Source organism: Rattus norvegicus, chromosome 3 (genome assembly GCF_036323735.1).
Source record: "Rattus norvegicus strain BN/NHsdMcwi chromosome 3, GRCr8, whole genome shotgun sequence".
NCBI lineage: Eukaryota > Metazoa > Chordata > Mammalia > Rodentia > Muridae > Rattus > Rattus norvegicus.
In genome coordinates, this window is record NC_086021.1 from 179,259,583 (window position 1) to 179,277,491 (window position 17,909).

The window sequence follows — 17,909 nt, forward strand, 5'->3', positions numbered from 1 at the left end:
GATCCCCACAACCCACATAAAAAGCTGGATAAGGCGTCACACAACTGTCATCCCTGCCTCTGGAAGGCAGACATAGGCGGATTCCTGGAACTCAGTGAGCTCCAAGTTCAATGAGAGACCCTGACTCAAAAAAACTAAATAAAGGGGCTGGGGATTTAGCTCAGTGTTAGAGCGCTTACCTAGGAAGCGCAAGGCCCTGGGTTCGGTCCCCAGCTCCGAAAAAAAGAACCAAAAAAAAAAAAAAAAAAACTAAATAAAATAAGGCAGAGGAAGATACCAGACATAGTACTCTGGCTTCCACATGTATGTGCACATGTACACAAACACACAACGTGCACACACGCACGCACTCACACACACTCAAAGAGTTAATAAAGCAGCAGTTGTACCGTCAGAGCCTCGGGTCAAAGATTGGCACCCAATGAAGGCTAGAGCCAAATATTTAAAACAAAAGAAACTATCCCTTTCTGTCTTCAATAATGAAAAAAAAAAAGTAAGTTTTACTTAGCACTGAGTTCCATTTTCTTTTTCTTTTTTCTTTCTTTTTTTTTTTTTTTGATAATTATTCAGTGTAAGCCCCGTCAAAGCATCGTACTGAGAAAAGACTCGTATTTTAAAGCTCGTGGAGAGTGGAGAGGAGTGGATAGCAGAGGCTGTCTCCTTGCCTTGTCATTTTTATTTAGATTGACGTACCTTTGATTAGAATTAGGGATAAGCATTCAGCAGTTAAGACTCCATAATCCCATCATTAGCGGTCCGGAGGGGTTCGCCGGGCGAAGCTTCATGCGGCTCTTTCTTTCCGGCTTCTTAACCGCTTGGGCAGCCCGAGGATGCAGAGTGTGAGCTAAGGAAAGATCTGCCACTGAGATCATCTAAGCTGACACACGAGTGAGGACGCAGGTGACGCTCAGTGACAGTGTTGGCCCCGTTCTTGGGAGGCCCCGTGTCTTCTCGCCTGCCTCTCTTGGTGTACCAGGAGTATTACACTGTCTCGGACAGTACCAGTCAACAGCCATTTTGCACAAAGAGATACAGAAGGTCCTAAGTCATTTTTCCAGGGTAGCTCAGGGAGAACTTAATGACAATTGGTCTAGAATAAGAAGCACTTAGGAAATTACCGATGCCTACCTCTGAGTGGGTCTTTGACACGTGCAACCATGAGGCCAAATCTCTTAATGAGTTCTGTGATGGTTAATATATGCTCGGGTCAGGGAGTGGCACTATTAGGAGGTGTGGCCCTGTTGAAGTGGGTGTGGCCTTTGTTGGGGTGGGTGTGGTCTTGTTGGAGTAGGTGTGGCCTTGGTAGAGTGGGTGTGGCCTTGTTGGAGTGGGTGTGGCCTTGTTGGAGTGGGTGTGGCGCTGTGAGCATGGGCTTTAATACTCTAGTCCTAGCTTCCTGGAAGCCAGTCTTCTCTTAGAGGCCTGCAGATGAAGATGTAGAACCCTCAGCTCTGCCTGTACCATCCCATGCTGCCATGTTCCTGCCTTGATGATAATGGACCGAACCTCTGAACCTGTAAGCCAGCCCCAGTTAAACATTGTTCTTTATAAAAGTTGCCTTGGGGGGTTGGGGATTTGGCTCAGTGGTAGAGCACTTGCCTAGCAAGCGCAAGGCCCTGGGTTCGGTCCCCAGCTCCGAAAAAAAAGAAAAGAAAAAAAAATGTTGCCTTGGCCATAGTCTCTGTTCACAGCAGTAAACCCTAACGAAGACAAGTTCATAACTGGCACACCATTTGGTGGTGCTGAAGTCAGGGAGGGGAGTCATAAGAGGGAACAGGTCTCAGGGGCATGTCCTTGAGGGCCATAACTTATCCACTTCCTGTCTCCCCCTTTTGCTCAGAATCTTCTCTGCCGTGATGGATTGAAACCCTCAGGACACCGAGCAGAACTCTTTCTTCTGTTAAGCTGTTTTGATCGGGAGTTTGGTCACAGCTAGAGAAAGCTAACAAGGGCCCCCATAAAACAGGAGAAAGGGGACGGATTAAGCAACACGCACTGCTTGCCCACCGCACAGTCTGTTGAGACCGGTGACAGGAGAGAGAGGCCCCGAGGAACATGTTTGCTCTGGTGCTGATTAGAAAAGTCTCCAGCCTCAAGCTGTGGGCCGCTGCCCGCCTGGCTCGTGTCCTGATATGTCCATCGCACATTTGACAGACCTCGGAGATTTATGTCAAGCCGAGCTTTAAAATAAGCTCAGAAGTTGGGATTTCTTTCCAGTATTGTGATTGCAGCTAGAACGTCATTCATATTCCTATGTCCCAAGGAATATAGGGTTTGTGTTCCTCAAGAGTGAGCTAAAAGTGCCCTTAACAACGCAGCTTGGGTCTTCCAGGTGCAGATCCTGCGGAAGCCAGGAAAAGCAAGCCCTGTGCCTTAGAGTAAAGCTTTGAAGTCAAGAAAATATATATTTGTATTGAATACTGAATATTAGATTAATCGATTTTATTCATGATCATATCGCCTTGGTTAAGTCACTTCAGGGACCTAGGCCTCTGGAAGGGAAGAGTGGGTTGACATCAGATCATGACACAGTTGGTAAAAATCCCACCACTATTGGTCTAGACAGCCGCACAACCCACTGTCACTGACATAGCTAATGTCTGTAACTGGCTCAACTTTTTCGATGTTTGGGAAAAGAAAAGAAGCAATTCTTCCTCCCAGCAGTCAGAAACTGGTGTGTGTGTGTGTGTATGGATGTGTGTGAGTATAAACATGTTTCTGCACATATGTGTATATGTGCATGTGTGGGTGTTTATGGGTGAGTGTGAGTGTGTGACGGTATGGGTGTGTAAGAACGTGTGTGTGAGTGTGTATATATGTATGTACATGTTAGTGCACATTTGTGCGTATGAGAGAGAAAGAGAGACTTCCCTTTCCTAAAGCAGTTCATCTCAGTCTGCTTTCAATGGTAGAAAAACTAAGCAGAAGAAAACCATTAGCAAAGCCCCCCCCCGGGGCTGACGATGTGGCTCACCGGGGAGAGAGCTTACCTAACATACACGAAGACCCCGGTTCCATTCCCAGCACCGCATCCAGTGGTGTGGTTCCACCTGCCCGGCATCGTAGAACTCTGGAAGTTCAAGGTTCTGATTGGTAGTGAGTTTGAGGCCAAGCTGAGCTCCAGGACACTATGTTGGGAGGAGGGGGTGTGTACAGCAGGGTACAGATCTGGTGGCACGTCTATGGAGGAGTTCAAATTCAAGGCCCGACTGGGGCACATGATAAAAAACGAGAGCGGTTTGAAAGCATTGTCTGCCTGCCTGCATGAGTGTGTGTCTGCGAATCAGGCTGCTGCATGCATTTAGGCGATTGTCTTACCTTCTGTAAGAGCTGAAGTTGGTCCACCAAAGTGTAAGGGTTTCTGCGCGCAGAGATGACTTCTCTTAGGGAAAACTAAACAGAGCGCTGTCTGTGAGACCAAGCAATGAGACGAGCTGATTCAGATTTTTCAAATCATAAATCAATTTGAAGAAATATTAACTGCGGCTTCTCTGAGGATGGCACCATTAAAAGTCCCTGTCTCCATTTTTACTCTATCATAGTCTTCTAGTTTTTAATGACATTTTTTTTAATTTTCAACAAGAATATTTCCCTTGTGTTTTTCCCCTCTGGCCAAATAGCTTTGAGGATCCCCAAGATAAGAGTCACGAGTCACACCCTCCTTCCCTGCTCCCCACAGGAGCAAACCACCCAAACCCATCAACTTCAGTCCGTTCCAGAAAGGACGTGTGTATGTGCTTGACCAAAGTGTGTACATGCTCGAAACCAGGTATTATGGGAGCCTGCATGGAGAGGCCAGAGTTGCTTGGATAGAATGCACAGTCTTCAGTGTGAGCACCAAATGTTCATCGAGCCCCCAAAGTCTCTATGCTGTGAGGAGCTGCACTGACTCCTGGGGAGTCTCTCCACTGTAATGGTACCTAACATTCCAGCCTCTGTCTGTTCCCTTCCAGCCGTGCAGTGTGCCTAAAGTACCACACCCGGCAGGAACAGAAGGCACAGGCAGAATGGAGCAAGGGCATGTCAAGAAACCACCGACCCAAGCAATTGGCCAGAGGATTTAAGAAGTCAGCGTGGCTGTCCTAGCTAGGGGTCACTATTGCCGGGGTGAAACACCATGACCAAAGCCCTTGAGGAGGAGAGGGTTTATTTGGCTTACACTTTCACAGCACTGTGGTCACTGAGGGAAGTCAGGACAGGAACTCATGCAGGGCAGGAACCTGGAGGCAGGAGCTGGTGCAGAGGCCATGGAGGGTGCTGCTTACTGCTTGCTCCCCATGGCTTGCTCAGCCTGCTCTCTTGTAGAACCCAGGGCCACCAGCGCAGGGATGGCCCCACCCACAATGGACTGGGTCCTTCCCCATCAATCACTAATTAAGAAAATGCCCACTAGGCTTGCCTACAGCCGGATGTTATGGAGGCATTTTCTAGATTGAGGCTCCCTCCTTTGAGATGACTCTAGCTTATGTCAAGTTGACATAAACCTAGCCAGTACAATGGACAGATTGAAGTATAGATAACTCTAACCATCTGTTGGTGGCTCCTTAATGCACGTGGATAATGGTATCCTTTTGTCTGGCTCTCCCTCACAAACTCTACTTAATGATCAAAGCCATTGACTTCTTAGATTATATAATTATTTTTAACCTACTCTCATTTTATTTTTCTCACAGTAGCACAAAATACTAGGGGGTAGAGAAAAGCTTTTGAAGCAAGAAAGTGAAGGCCTCAACCGAGGTCTCTGGGAGTCACCAGTATTTGATTTCTTTCTACCTTAACCCAGTTTATGTAATCCATTGCAAGCAAAGAAATAGGAACACTTAATGGCCTCTCTTAATTTTCTACTTAATTCTCTCTAGGATCTTATTTTAAAATCTCGGGGAGTGGGGAGGGACTAGAGAAAATGTGGAGTGGTGTTGTTTTAAAAGATACAACCCCACATGTTCGACTTACCAAGGGAAGACACAGGTGCCAGAGGCTGTGGTGGACGTCTGCTGGCTCAGAGAGGCAGAGAAGGCACCCAGCTCACCTTCTACTCCACCGACTTCCCAGAAGGAAAAGGCTCTCTCTTCTCCACACTGTCTCAAGTTCCCTTCAGCTCAGAGCCCCTCCTTTCTCTTTCCTGCGTTTTGCTGTGTTCACTCCCTGTCCCTGTTGCTTACTCTGCTCTTGACCTATGGTTGACTTTACTTAACTCCTGTTTATAGAAAGCTCTTGGGTTAAAGCTCTTGGGTGTGGGCTAGGGCTGCACAACAAGAAACGAGTTTTTTTCAATTCACAATCTAAGGGTTCACAATGTGATCAAATAGCTTGCCACAGAGTTGGTCTTCTCCTTTTCTAAATCAGTGGGGGAGGGGAACATCATCAACTGTCTCCATCTATCATCCCTCCAGTACGCTGACTTCCATAGACACCATGCCTCCAATCTCTCCATGTGGAGATACAAAGGACTTCGTTTTTGTTCTGTTGGTTTTGAGATAGGGTCTCATGTAGTCCAGACTGGCCTTGAACTCCTGACCTTCCTGCCTCTGTTTCTTAAATGCCTGATTACAGCCATTTGGCACCTGGCTTGGCTATTCTGAGGGACTTTGCCAGTGGGGTTAGCCTCATAGCCAGATTGAAAAGCAAGACCCTCATATATCTGGAATTTGACCCTCATATATCTGTACTCGGAAGTTCCTGGGGAAATGCCTCTAACTTACCCAGACGCTGATGTTAGCGATTTGCTTCGTTACTTAGTAACAAGGGCATTCGTTACTTTTCTGCTGAACAACCTGGTGGAAACAGCTGAAGGCATGCAAGAGTTATTTAGCTTACCAAGGGCTCCGGCCTGTGGGGAGATGGAGATAGGACATACTGAAGCATCTATGTCACATTGGGACCACCAAGGTAGAGGCTGTTCCAACCTCAGCAGAGGGCAGGGCAGAAACCAGGCCCAGGCAACGTTCAAGGGTCTGAGCCTGGTGTCCTGCCTGCTATTGCTAGGTCCTATCTCCTGCTGGGATCCATAGTCATTAAAGTAGTGCTCCCTAGCTGGGATGCAAGTGTCCAAACTGCGAGGGACACTTCAGATTCCAACCACAGCAACAGGCTGGAAGGACAGCCTGGTGGGCAGACTGCTTGCCATGCGGTGGGAGAACATTGGTTGGATCCCCAGAATCCATATCAGAAGTCAGGTGTGGTGGTGCACGTCTGTAACCCCAGCTCTGGAGAAGCAGAGACAGGCAGGTCCTTGAGCTTCTCTGCTCAACCAGCTTCCCCTACTCGATGGGATTCGGCCTAAGGAGGGACCTGCCTCAAAAGAAGAAGGTCAGTACACCTGACGGACAACAGTTGTGGTTGATTCCCAACCTCCACATCCACAGCTCATGCGTGCATACAACACATAAATAAATAAACAAATAAATAGTAAAAATAAGTAATTTGGGATAGCACTTGCTGCAAGCTGTGTGTGGTGGCGCACACCTTTAGTCCCAGCTTCCGGAAGCAGGTGAGTTCAAAACCAGCCTGGTCTACGAAGAGAGTTCCATGACAGCCAGGGCTACAGAGAAACCCCGTGTCAGAAAACAAAAGCAAACAAGCAAATCCACAGAGCGCCTGTTGTTCTTGCTGAGGACCCAGGTTCAGTTCCCAGCACCCACATCTGGGGGTTCCCAACCATCTGGGACTTCAGTTCTAGGGAATCTGGCACCCCATCTGGACTCTGAACACACCTACACTTGTGTACACATACCCCTGACATGGACACACGGACACACAAACTAAACTAAATAAATAAATCTCTTTTTTCAAGGAATTTTTTTAAAGTTACTTTTTTAGGGCCCTTAGGTCCCGAAGGTCAAAGAGCCAACCTGTGAAAAGATTCATAGGAGTTAGAGATATTAGGACTCAAGTCTTAGGCTCCAAGAACTTCCTTCATATTTTACATAAGGTGTTTCCATTATTTAACAAAGAAGGAAAGCGCTGTCTAGGAGCTGGGGAGAGGATGGCTCAGTGGTTAGGAGCACAGGCTGCTCTTGCAGAGGACCTGGACTCCGTTGCCAGCACCCACAAAAGGCAGCTCGCAACCATCTGTAACTCCAGTTCCAGCCAGTTCCCTCTCTGCCCTCCTTGGGCACTGAAGTTACAGAGTACACACACCCACAGTAGGCCAAGCCTATATCCATAAATCAAGGACAGCTGGATGTAGCAAGTTCCAGACCAGGCTCAGCCACAGATCCTGCCTCTGATTAGCTATTAATTAGGGCTGGAGAGATGACTTGGCGTTAAGAGCACTGGCTGCTCTTCCACAGGTACAGTCCCAGCACCCACAAGGTGTCTCACACCATCTGCTGTTACCTGTTCTGAGGGATCTGACACCCTGCTCTGACCTCTTTGGGCACCAGGCACACACATGATGAATGGACACACATGCAGGCAAGCATTCATACACATACGACAAAATAAAAAAAATCTTTAACTATAAATAAAATGAGGCACTGCACCACTTTGACCCCAGCACAACAAAAACGCTCCCTCCTTTCCACTCGAGAACGAGACTTAGGTGGTTAAGCCTCTGAGGACACTCTAACACACTGAAAGGCTCTCTCACAAAACAACCCCCGGGGTACTCTATGCGGTTGCATAAAACCGGAAACAAACGTCACATCCGAGAGGATAGGGCTGGCTCGGGAAACCGCAGCCACACTGTGCAGCACCAGACACAAATTGCGGCGGTGTCACCAACAACTTTTCCCAGGGGAAAAGTGAGCAAGTGGCAGGCTATGTAGACGTCGCAAAAGCACACGGAGGAAAAGAAGAATGGAGAAGGTGACAACGGACGGGTGCTCCTCAGCCTGGGAGAACAGAAGTCACGGTTTTCCAGCAACTCTCACCGTGAAAAAATAGATTACATATTTCAATCATATTGAAATAGACATAATATAGAATTTACCATCTCGACCATTTTTAAGCATATACCTCGGCACTGTTCCATCTTCTCACGGTATTGTACAACCAAAAATGTCATCTCCAGAGTTTGTCCTCTTTCAAAACCGAAAGTCTGTGGCCATTAAATGTATCAGGAAGGGGCTGGAGAGACGGCTCAGTGGTTAGAGCACTGACTGCCCTTCCAGAGGTCCCGACTTCAATTCCCAGCAACCACATGGCGGCTCACAACCATCTGTAATGGGATCCGATGCCCTCTTCCGGTGTGTCGGAAGACAGCTACAGTGTACTCATATATAAGGGGGGAAACAATGTATCAGGTGGACAAAGTGTCTGCCTTTTGGTGGCTGCCTCCTTTTACCCAGCATAAGTTCCTCATTGTGCATTCATGTAGCTGAACCGTGGGATCGTCCTTCCTTGTAAAGGCTGAGTAGAATCTCCATGCATGTGTCTCTGTGTCCTACTTACCCATTCACCCACTAATGCCTTGCTTCTGCCTTTCAGACATTGTGGATAGATTAATACTTTCTGGGAGCCTGAGTATTTCTCTTCTGTATAGAAGTGGTTTTTTTGACAGGGGCCAGCCAGAGGGACCAGTAAGCACCACACCTGGTGACCTGAGTTTGAACTCTGGGACTTACATGGCTGTCCTCTGACCTCCACTGTAGGTGGTACCACCCCTGGGGGTAGGGAGGTGGTCCTGAGTTATATAAAGAAGCAGGCTGAGCAAGCCTCCAGGAAGAAGCCATTACTGATACTAAGGGCATTCCTCCACAGGAAGCATTCCTCCGCTTCTGCTTCAGTTCCTGCCTCCAGGTTCCTGCCTCCAGGTTCCTGCCTCCAGGTTCCTGCCTCCAGGTTCCTGCCTCCAGGTTCCTGCCTCCAGGTTCCTGCCTCCAGGTTCCTGCCTCCAGGTTCCTGCCTCGAGTTCCTGCCCTGACTTTGCTCAGGGATGGAATGTAATGGAAATGTAAGCCAAACAGACAAGCCCTTTCCTCTCTAAGTTGCTTTTGGTCGGTGTTTCATCACAGCCATACAAAGCGAAGCTGGGCAGACAGACAGCCAGGAAGATAGAGCCCATGCCATTCCTCTAGAAATAACACTGTTTTCTCTGTTCTGCCTCCCTGCAGGACAATGCCTTAGCCTGGATCTTTCTGCCTGGATTGGATCTCCCTCTCTCAGAGCTGCTGCTTCTTCGCATCCTTGCTTCTGACTTTGGACTCACTGACGACCTCCTCTTGACACCTGGCTCTAAAAAGACTGCCAAAAAAAGAAAAAAGAAAAAAAGGGGGGAAGGGGGGGAAGGGAATAAAAAGAAAAGGAGAAAATCGCACCAACCATTTCTCTTCATCCTCACTAACAATTTGGTAATGAAGTATTGATTTCCACTTCTCTCCTTATGGACGATATTAGATTTTCATTGATAAACTGCAAGGGCACTGTCGCATCTCCAAGGGCCTCTTTTCACTGTCGGGAAGAAACAAAGTGCCACTGAGGAAAACTAATGACTGGGAGCTACATCCTTCTCTTCTCCGTTTGTAAAAGGAAGGGGAGGGGGCCAATCACTCTTCGTAGTTTAATGTCCGAGCTGGGCTGCTCTTGGGAGCGAGCTTCTCATGGTAACGTCCATTTCCTATTTATAACCCCCCTGGGAAGGTTTGTCTAAAGGAAATGTTTCTGTTCAGTGTAACAATTAAGGTTGCACCTGGATTGCCTAGTCCTGCCCCTGCACCAGGGAGCCATTCATCAACGGCAGAGTGGAGGAGTTATTAAGTTAAACCAGAGTTTGAGCCAAGAAAACCTCCTGACCATGTTCATCTTCTGGGAAAGTTGTTGGGATCGCCAGGCTTAACCATGTGGCTGCCAAAGACTTTGTCCTGTGCAGTGCTAGAACGTGCTTGCTCCGTAAGGCTATCCTGAGTGGTGTGTAAGCTTAGTTCCCAGCATGCACCACTGTCAGATGAGTCTGGCCACTGGGAGAGGTGCAGAGTAGAACCTGAGAGAAAGCAAGATCGTCCTCACCAAGGGTGCACTGGGAAGTAGCCACTTCTGTCTCCTGCAGGACCTGTTGCCTCTCCAATGCAACTTCTCCTCCGAACCATGCAGAATACATGAAAACAGGGTGTCCGTTTTAAACGCATTCCTGCAACTTTTTTCATTAAAACTTTAAGGGCCCAATTTTAATTTGTGGAATATTCCCGTTAATAATGAGATCTAATTAAGACATCCATTAAAAGCCCGTTAAAGTTAATTTAACGTAAAAATTCCAATAGAACTGTATTAGATTTTCTCCATTAAATTAACGTTATGGATTTTTAACGGATGTCTTAATTACACGTTATTATTAACGGGAATACTGTATTACACAGATGAAAATCAGGTCCTAAGTCAACTTGGAAAAGCTAAGAGCATGTTTTAATATTAAAGTCTCGCAGACCTAGTACACAGTTTGGAAGTGCAGGGAAGATGGGTTTGTTCTAGCCAAGCATTTTCTGTACAACGGGGAGTAACCTATAACAGATAAATCCATCATTTCATGCAAACAATGAGCCTCTTTGCTCTCCTAGGACAACAAAGTCTGGATTGTATTTTAAATCGTCACTCAGCTATGGGTGAAATACTTAAACTATCTCAGCACAACACTCTGAAACAAACGACTATTTTTGCATTATTGATTTAATTACCAAGGTTATCAAAAAAAAAAAAAAGCTGGCAAAATGAAGCCCAATATATCCCTTTCACCATTTATTATAGAGGCTGTCTGTTGGAAATGTCTTGGAAATTTTGACATGATCCCTAAATTCAACACTGGGATTTAAAATAAAATTTGAAGTAAAAAAGAAAAAAGAAAAAGAAAAAAAACTTATTTACCTCCTAAGGAAAGTGTTGCCCTTATGCCACATATAATAGCACATTGCTTTTTTTTATGGTATGCATAACCTAGATGGGGAAAAATATGGTGCTTCAGGGAAGGAGGGGAAAAGTAAATGAAGTTCCAGGAATGTCATTCTGAAGTAATGAGGCATGGACGGAAAATATACCCCTCACATCATCGGATTGAGATGGCAGTCGAAATAGCTTCATTGAAGTGTCAGCGCCCATCCATCCATCAATCATCCACAAGGAAAAATAACAACAGTACAACGGGGCGGCTTTTATGGGATTTACTCACGGGCACAGGGAACAGCGGCTCAGACGTAGTTCTGACATGAAAAGCAAGGTGCTGATATTATTTTTTATGATGGGAGGATCGTAAAGTGAATTGAGAACAGAGAGGTCTGTCTTTGCTTAACCTGTTCAACCAGAAATGAACGGAACTCAGCTGGAAAGGAACAGGCTTCAGATGGGTTAAGATTGAAGGGTGGACTGGACGGAGCACTGTCCTTCAACGGCAAGACTCTATTAAAAGGGGTTGGGGGTGGGATAATACATTAGCATGGGGGTTCTTGGAGCTGCTAAAAATCGCCTGTTCCAACCCGGGGTTATCAGGGAAACTACATAATTCAGACCCTCTGAAACCAACCGAATGCAAACTCAGACCTCCCGATCTGCCTGGGAGTGCAACACGCTTCTGGACCCCTGGGTAATCATTTCCCTCCTAAGACAAAAATAAGAATAAATGCGCTGCTTTGCGTATAATCTATATGGTTTTCCGTTAGTGCAATTTCTCTGGTGGGGTGAGGTGGGAGGCGAGAGACAAAAATATTGATAAATTTGGTTAGACTCCTGAATTGTCACTTGGCAACTGTGAATGTCACTGCTGAGAGACAGCTGTTAATGTTCTCTGCAGAAAACAAGATCCGAGCCGGCACCTCGGCGTGCGCACACGGCTCTCGGTGTATTTCTAGACACCGGGCCTGTCTTCATTTGGCAAGCCTAGGAAGCTTCTAGAAACTTCTTCCTGGAGAGAGAAAATGAAATGACTTGAACTCCAGGAGAGCATTTTTATCTGCTTTTGTACCACTTCCTTCTTTAGGTAAGCTGGGACCACAGACACCAGGGAGAATGATATGCAAATATCATGCAAATTACCTTTGAGTACCTCCGCTCTTCAGCCACCCTTTGGGAACAGAGACAATGAGAGGTGTCCCTTCCTTTTCTGTGCCTCCTTCCAGCTAAGGCCATCAACCAGCTGAAATGTAAAGAGGCCATTAAAAAAAAAACTATATGCAAATACTTGATTTTTATGTATTTCAGCAAGTCACAGGATATACATCCTAGGCCCTGACAACAAAAGGCACAACAGGAAAGGCATTTTATTCAGGAACTTCACTCGCCTGATCATGTTAGGCATTTGCCATGTGTACTGTCCCCTTGGCATATTAACCCTCCTGTTTCAAAGTTGCTACTGCCCAGTCACCATGGCTCGAAATCCCTAGTATTTTCACAATAAGGAACGTTTTCCCTGTGAAAAGCATACAGGGAAGAAATAATTTCCAAACAGGTCTCGGCCTAAGTGCAGAATGAACATGTCTTTGGATAGCCCAGGCAGACCATAAGGAATTCAGTTCAGACCACGAATAGATTTTCCTAAAAACTCGCCCCCAAAATATGCCTGCTCAGCTGTTTGACTCTTACATAACTCATGTCCAGAGCGAAAGTCTCCGAATTCCGTGGAAATTCAGAACACATGATGGCAGCGTCACGCTGGAGGAGTCTTTGTGAAACCAGATGAGGAATAAGGAGGTCAGCCCATGCCTGTGGGCGTGTGTGTGAGGCAGTGTTCACACCTGCATACACATGTGTGTGTGAGGCGGTGTTCACACCTGCATACACATGCTCGAGTTTCACAGACAGGCTCTAGAGTCTAAACAACGTGGCAGAAAGAAACTCCTAAACCTTTCAGTTAACCTGAAGACTCGGGTGGAGCAAGATCCCCACATTCTGTTCCTTCACCACCTGCCACTTGCCCAGTTGTCTGACTAGCCTCCGACATTTTCTTTCTTATTGGGTTTCAATTTTTGAGTTAAGTATTAATGAGTTAAGAGGCAGAGGAGAAGGAGGTGGACGAGGAGGAAATTATGAAGGAGGAGGGGAGAGGGAAGAAGAAGAGGAGGAGGAGGAGGAAGAGGAAGAAGAGGAAGAGGAGGAAGAGGAGGAGGAAGAGGAGGAGGAGGAAGAAGAGGAGGAGGAAGAAGAGGAGGAGGAGGAGGAAGAGGAGGAGGAGTCTCTCTTAGGGGTAAAGAGATGGCTCAGTGGTTAAGAGCACTGTCCACTCTTGCAGTGGACCCCAGTTCAGCTCCCAGCACCCTCATGGCCACTCATGACCATCTGTAAATTCAGTTCTGGCCTCCGAGGCCACCAGGCACACATGATGCACATATGTACATGCAGGTACTCACACGTACACATTCCCTATTCTTCCCTGAATAAAGAACGCTAATTCGGATGCCAATATAAAATAACGATAATGAGGAAATGTGTTCAAGGCTGTAAGCTGCAGGCACTTAAGGATTCTAAGGAAAATCCACTGTGGTCTGTTCTGAACATGCAAGAGGTAACAAAAAGAAAATAAACTCAAACCTCAACTTTTGGGTTATTTTGTTCCCTCTGCAAGATGTGAAAATGCTAATTTCATTTTCTTCCTTCCTCTGGGTGTCACTTTCTCAAAATATCTATAAAATACTTTTAGACAAAGATTGAGCAGGAGGAAAAGATGTGGACCTCCATTCCCCTAGATGGAGAGCGGTATTTCCATCGCAGGAAAACCTGCAAATCATCTTTAGGATTTCCAGGGCAGAATTTTACCTCTCCAACCAAAGTAAAAGCCACTTACGTTCTTTGGTTTCCTGTGGCAGACCCGAAGTGTACACAGATAAGCAAATTCCAGACCAGTTAAAAATCTCCTTCCAGTAGTTATGAACAATGGGCTAACAGACCCAGAAGTGTCTCCAAAAATTATTCATGCGCAAGGCAGCCCAAAGCATGTGAGGGGTGGGGGGTGGAAATGTTTTATGGATTAGAAATAGCCTGTTTTAAAATGCTAGCACCAAGTGGAATGATATTTCTGCAGTGAGACTGTCCGTTTCCTTTGGAAAAAATACATTCATGGTAAAATAGCTCTTCCAAGAAGTGACACCCCAACTTGACACCCTTCAGCATACAAATGGGGGACAACAGCCATACAATTGCCGTTAGGGCTTCTACAGGAAGGTGTGTTTGAAGACGACAGATCAAATACAGCCCCATGAACTCTGTTTGTTTGCTTAAAACAGCTTTTTGAAATAAAAGTAATAACTTTGGTTGGAGCCCCCAGGAGACTTTGAAAATAAAAAAAAAAAAAGAAAGAAAGAAAAAAGAAAAAAAATACATTGCTTTAAAAAGAATTTTAAATCCAAGCACTCCCTTCAACCCTTTCAGGAAATACATTTCAGTATGCTCTCTGAATTATTTTACACCTGAAACCTACATCTGACTGTCTGTCCCCAGGCGAAGAAGCCTAATATTTATAGAATGAACAGTTATCCGATTATGTCTGACTGTGGAGTTGTGTCCGGTCATATTTTCACTTTCTAAATGACTTCTGGAACATTCCAGAGTTATAAATGTGTGTGCAGATATTAAAGACAGAAAGTTCTACAGTCTGCAGTGAAACAATTAAAAACAGCGTCCATTCTGCCTGGGGAGAAAGCCTGCAGAAACCGGAGCCTCGAGATGCACTCTTCCTCACACAAGCAGATGCGACCCAAGCTAAAAACACAAATGTGGGGACTAGGGCTCCTTTGGCTCAGGGTTCTTCGTGTTTTAAAATCCTGATTCGCAGCATACTTTCAGGTCTCTGTTGCAAACCTTCTCATCCCTTTGGATTTCCTTCCTGAGAGTTGGATTCCTTGGGGTGAACCATGAACTTTCGAAGCCCTGGAATATCCAAGTTGACCGGTGGAGGCTGTCTCTGGTTCTGCAGCACTCATGTGACAAGGACAAGCTAGGAAATGTCCCCTACATTCGTTCCGAATTTTGAGTTGATTTTAATTGGAGAAGGAGAAGGAGGAGGAGGAGGAGGTGGAGGAGGAGGAGGAGGAGGAGGAGGAGGAGGAGGAGGAGGAGGAGGAGGAGAAGAAGAAGAAGAAGAAGAAGAAGAAGAAGAAGAAGAAGAAGAAGAAGAAGAAGAAGAAGAAGAAGAAGAAGAAGAAGAAGAAGAAGAAGAAGAAGAAGAAGAAACTGAGTTTGCAGGGTTGGGGGTGAAGGTTAGGTGTTCTGTCTGATCTTTAGGAACTACATTCCTTCTGGAAGGAAGGGTCTGTTCCCAGGAAAGAGAGACAAACATTTTCTACTCAGAAAGTGGATCAGTCGTTTGTAAAGAAAATGACTGCGGCCATACCTGTAGAATGTTCTGTGCACGGCTACGACTCTCTCCTGCATGCTGTGTATGATGCCCGCTGATACCCTAGGAAGGGGGGGGGGGGGACAGGCTGTTTGGCTTGGCGTGCAGCATCCCGGGAGGCTGGGAATATTTGTAAATACCGACTATATTGCCACGTACGGACACAGGTTTTCTTTTCTTTTCTTTTCTTTTTTCAGAGCTGGGGACCGAACCCAGGGCCTTGTGCTTGCTAGGCAAGCGCTCTACCACTGAGCTAAATCCCCAGCCCCAGACACAGATTTTCTTATATTTACTTGGTTCTGTTTGCAAGCAGACTAGCCCCCAATTCGGGATTATTTTGCATTGGAAAACAAAAACAAAAACAATACACTTGTCATTTTCCCCTGACCATTCTCCTTCGATAAGACTGGGGCTCGGGTCCCTAAGAAATTCTAAGAACCATGTGTGTCCGCCTGCATGAGCCCCCATCCGGTCGCCGGATCCAAGGAAGGACCGATGATGGCCTGTCTCGGTTTTCCTCTGAAGGCATGCTTTACCCCATGGGAAAACTACACACTCATCCATGTAGAATTAGCCTCTTTGTATGTTATCTAATGGTGCCTGGGGGGGGGGGGGGATTTCTTAACGTATTCTTTACAGGAAGAATTCATAATTGTCAAAATTTGAAACATTAGCTTAATTTTGTTTTTATGACCTCGCGCTTCCACCCCTTATTTATTCTGTTACTGTTGTAATGGGGCCCCAGGCCATTCCTGACATCAGCGTGTTCCTCCTCGGCGTTAAGGATGTTTTTAAAATTACACAGATTATTGAGCCAACAGGCTGTTTTAATCAAAACCATGTTTCACTCGTTTAGGAGGCTTATAAATTGTCCTTGCAATGAAGAAGACAGAAGAAAAAAAAAGAAAAAAGAAAGAAAAGAATAAGAAAGAACAAACATAACAAAACCAAAAGTTTTCCACTAGGGAGACTATACCACCCTGTGGCCAAACAGATTCATCACAGACAGGCGAGCATTGCCCACTTCCCTGGCAATCTGGAAACTACTTCTCTTGGCTTCTCATCATTTTGAAATTCATCCTCAAGGCCAACACTGTTTGCAAATTTCCAAAGGCTTTTGCCACCCCATCTCCACTCAAAGGCCAACGGTCCAACTGGGACCAACTGGGAAACGATCTTCCAGGTGGGAGGGATAAAGACCTCTTTCTTTGGTCACTGGGTGTCACCAGCCTATCATAACCCCTCCTCACTACAATCTGGCATTGAAGTTCCTTAGGAGTCAGGTCCACAGCCTGACCTGATTGGCCCCTTGATGAATAGAAATGACTTACGTGTGGACCCGCTTCAAGCCTGCGCCTGCCTGTGCTGCCCTTGCCTGGAAGTTATCCACAGAAAGAAACAGTTTTTAATATTACCACTAAAATAAATTCTGATGGTCAATACGAAGAAAGCCCTTGAATTATATCACAAAAGCCATTATTTCTTTACATCTAAAGAGTGGGCTTTATTTCTAAAGGGAAATCATCCTACTTTGAGAATGTAATTAAACCCTTAAATAACCAATAGTACTCTCGGCCCCTATGAAAACGTAACATGGTACTCGTCAAGGTTGTATGAAGCCCTTACCTCCACCAAAAAATCATCTATACGTGTATTACTTACACTTTTAACATATCAATCTTTTGTAGCAAGAAAAAAATCTTTTTTCATCATTCAGCTGTTATTAAAAATAGACTATTCCTATCTGAAACCGCATGGCAATCTGCATAAGAAGTCTTAGCTTCAGCTATAAGGACCTGGGTGTGTTCGCTGTCGGGGTGCCAGAGGCGGCCCTCCATCACAATGCTATAGACACAGAACCACGGTCCGGAACCTAGCGGTCCTGGTAGCAGCGGCGGCTCGCAGAGACACCGCCCAGCTATTAGCTCAGCAGCTCATCCTCTTTCAGACTCCTACTTTGGCCAATTGAGAAGGGGCGGGGGATGAAAGGAGCAAAGAGACAGAGAAGAGAAAAACACACAGACGCACTTAAACCATGAAAAGAATTATTTATATGATAAAAATATATTTAGATTTTCAAAGCACAAGACTGAATCGAAGTGCTCTTTTTATGCTTCCTGGAGATGGTTCTGTTAAATGTCTTTCTACATCAGGCTTTAATAAATCTGTAACGACATTTGATGGATTGATTTCTGCCTGCGTGTGGTTTTTAAAGATGGCAAGAGAGGGGAGAGGCAAGGGAGAGGGTAAGGGGGTGGGGTAAAGCACCCTCCCTCAAGGAGGCCAGGGAGGCAGAGTATAGGTAGGCCTCTCCTTGTAGACCGGTGGACACACTCCAGCGTCTGCTCTCGTTCGCCCACGCCCACGCCCACGCCCACGCCCACGCCCACGCCCCTGGCCTGTTATCCGGGCCAGCTCTGCAGACTCTCCCGCCACACCGGCTTGATAAGGACATTTCAACCGAGATGTTGCAGATGGCCCAGTTCTCCCTACCTTAGAGAGAGAGCGCTGCGGGCGGGCACTCAGTTTCCCCTCTGTGATCCCCTGCGTTTCCTTTAATGTCCTGGGAGCGTGGAACTCTGTGTCACACAAGCTGCCCAAGCAGACACCAGTGCCGAAGCAGAAGGGATGTGTGGTCTGCACAGCTGGCCCACAGCTC

At 46.2% G+C, this 17,909-nt stretch overlaps 1 protein-coding gene and 2 long non-coding RNA genes across 5 annotated transcripts in view; 2 read left to right on the forward strand and 1 right to left on the reverse strand.

The window, feature by feature from the left end:
- Tshz2 (teashirt zinc finger homeobox 2) overlaps positions 1-11,569 on the forward strand; it is a 446,931-nt gene extending 435,362 nt beyond the window's left edge. For both annotated transcript variants that reach the window (XM_063282975.1, XM_063282974.1), the window contains exon 3: positions 9,057-11,569. In XM_063282975.1, the coding sequence (XP_063139045.1) occupies positions 9,057-9,058 (2 nt within the window). In that variant the 3' untranslated portion in view covers positions 9,059-11,569. The remainder of the gene's footprint in view (positions 1-9,056) is intronic.
- LOC134486490 (uncharacterized) lies at positions 250-2,425 on the forward strand. The gene is made up of 2 exons (XR_010065498.1): positions 250-1,516; positions 1,841-2,425. It is a non-coding gene; the product is annotated as an uncharacterized LOC134486490 (long non-coding RNA).
- LOC120101802 (uncharacterized) lies at positions 2,426-17,597 on the reverse strand. Of its 2 annotated transcripts, XR_010065497.1 has the most exons (6): positions 16,913-17,597; positions 15,248-15,313; positions 4,954-12,058; positions 3,319-3,409; positions 2,991-3,070; positions 2,426-2,492 (listed from the first exon to the last, which is right to left on the reverse strand). It is a non-coding gene; the product is annotated as an uncharacterized LOC120101802 (long non-coding RNA). The 2 variants fall into 2 exon arrangements; XR_005502760.2 differs by having other exon boundaries at positions 3,319-12,058.
- Positions 17,598-17,909: the final 312 nt, after the last annotated feature.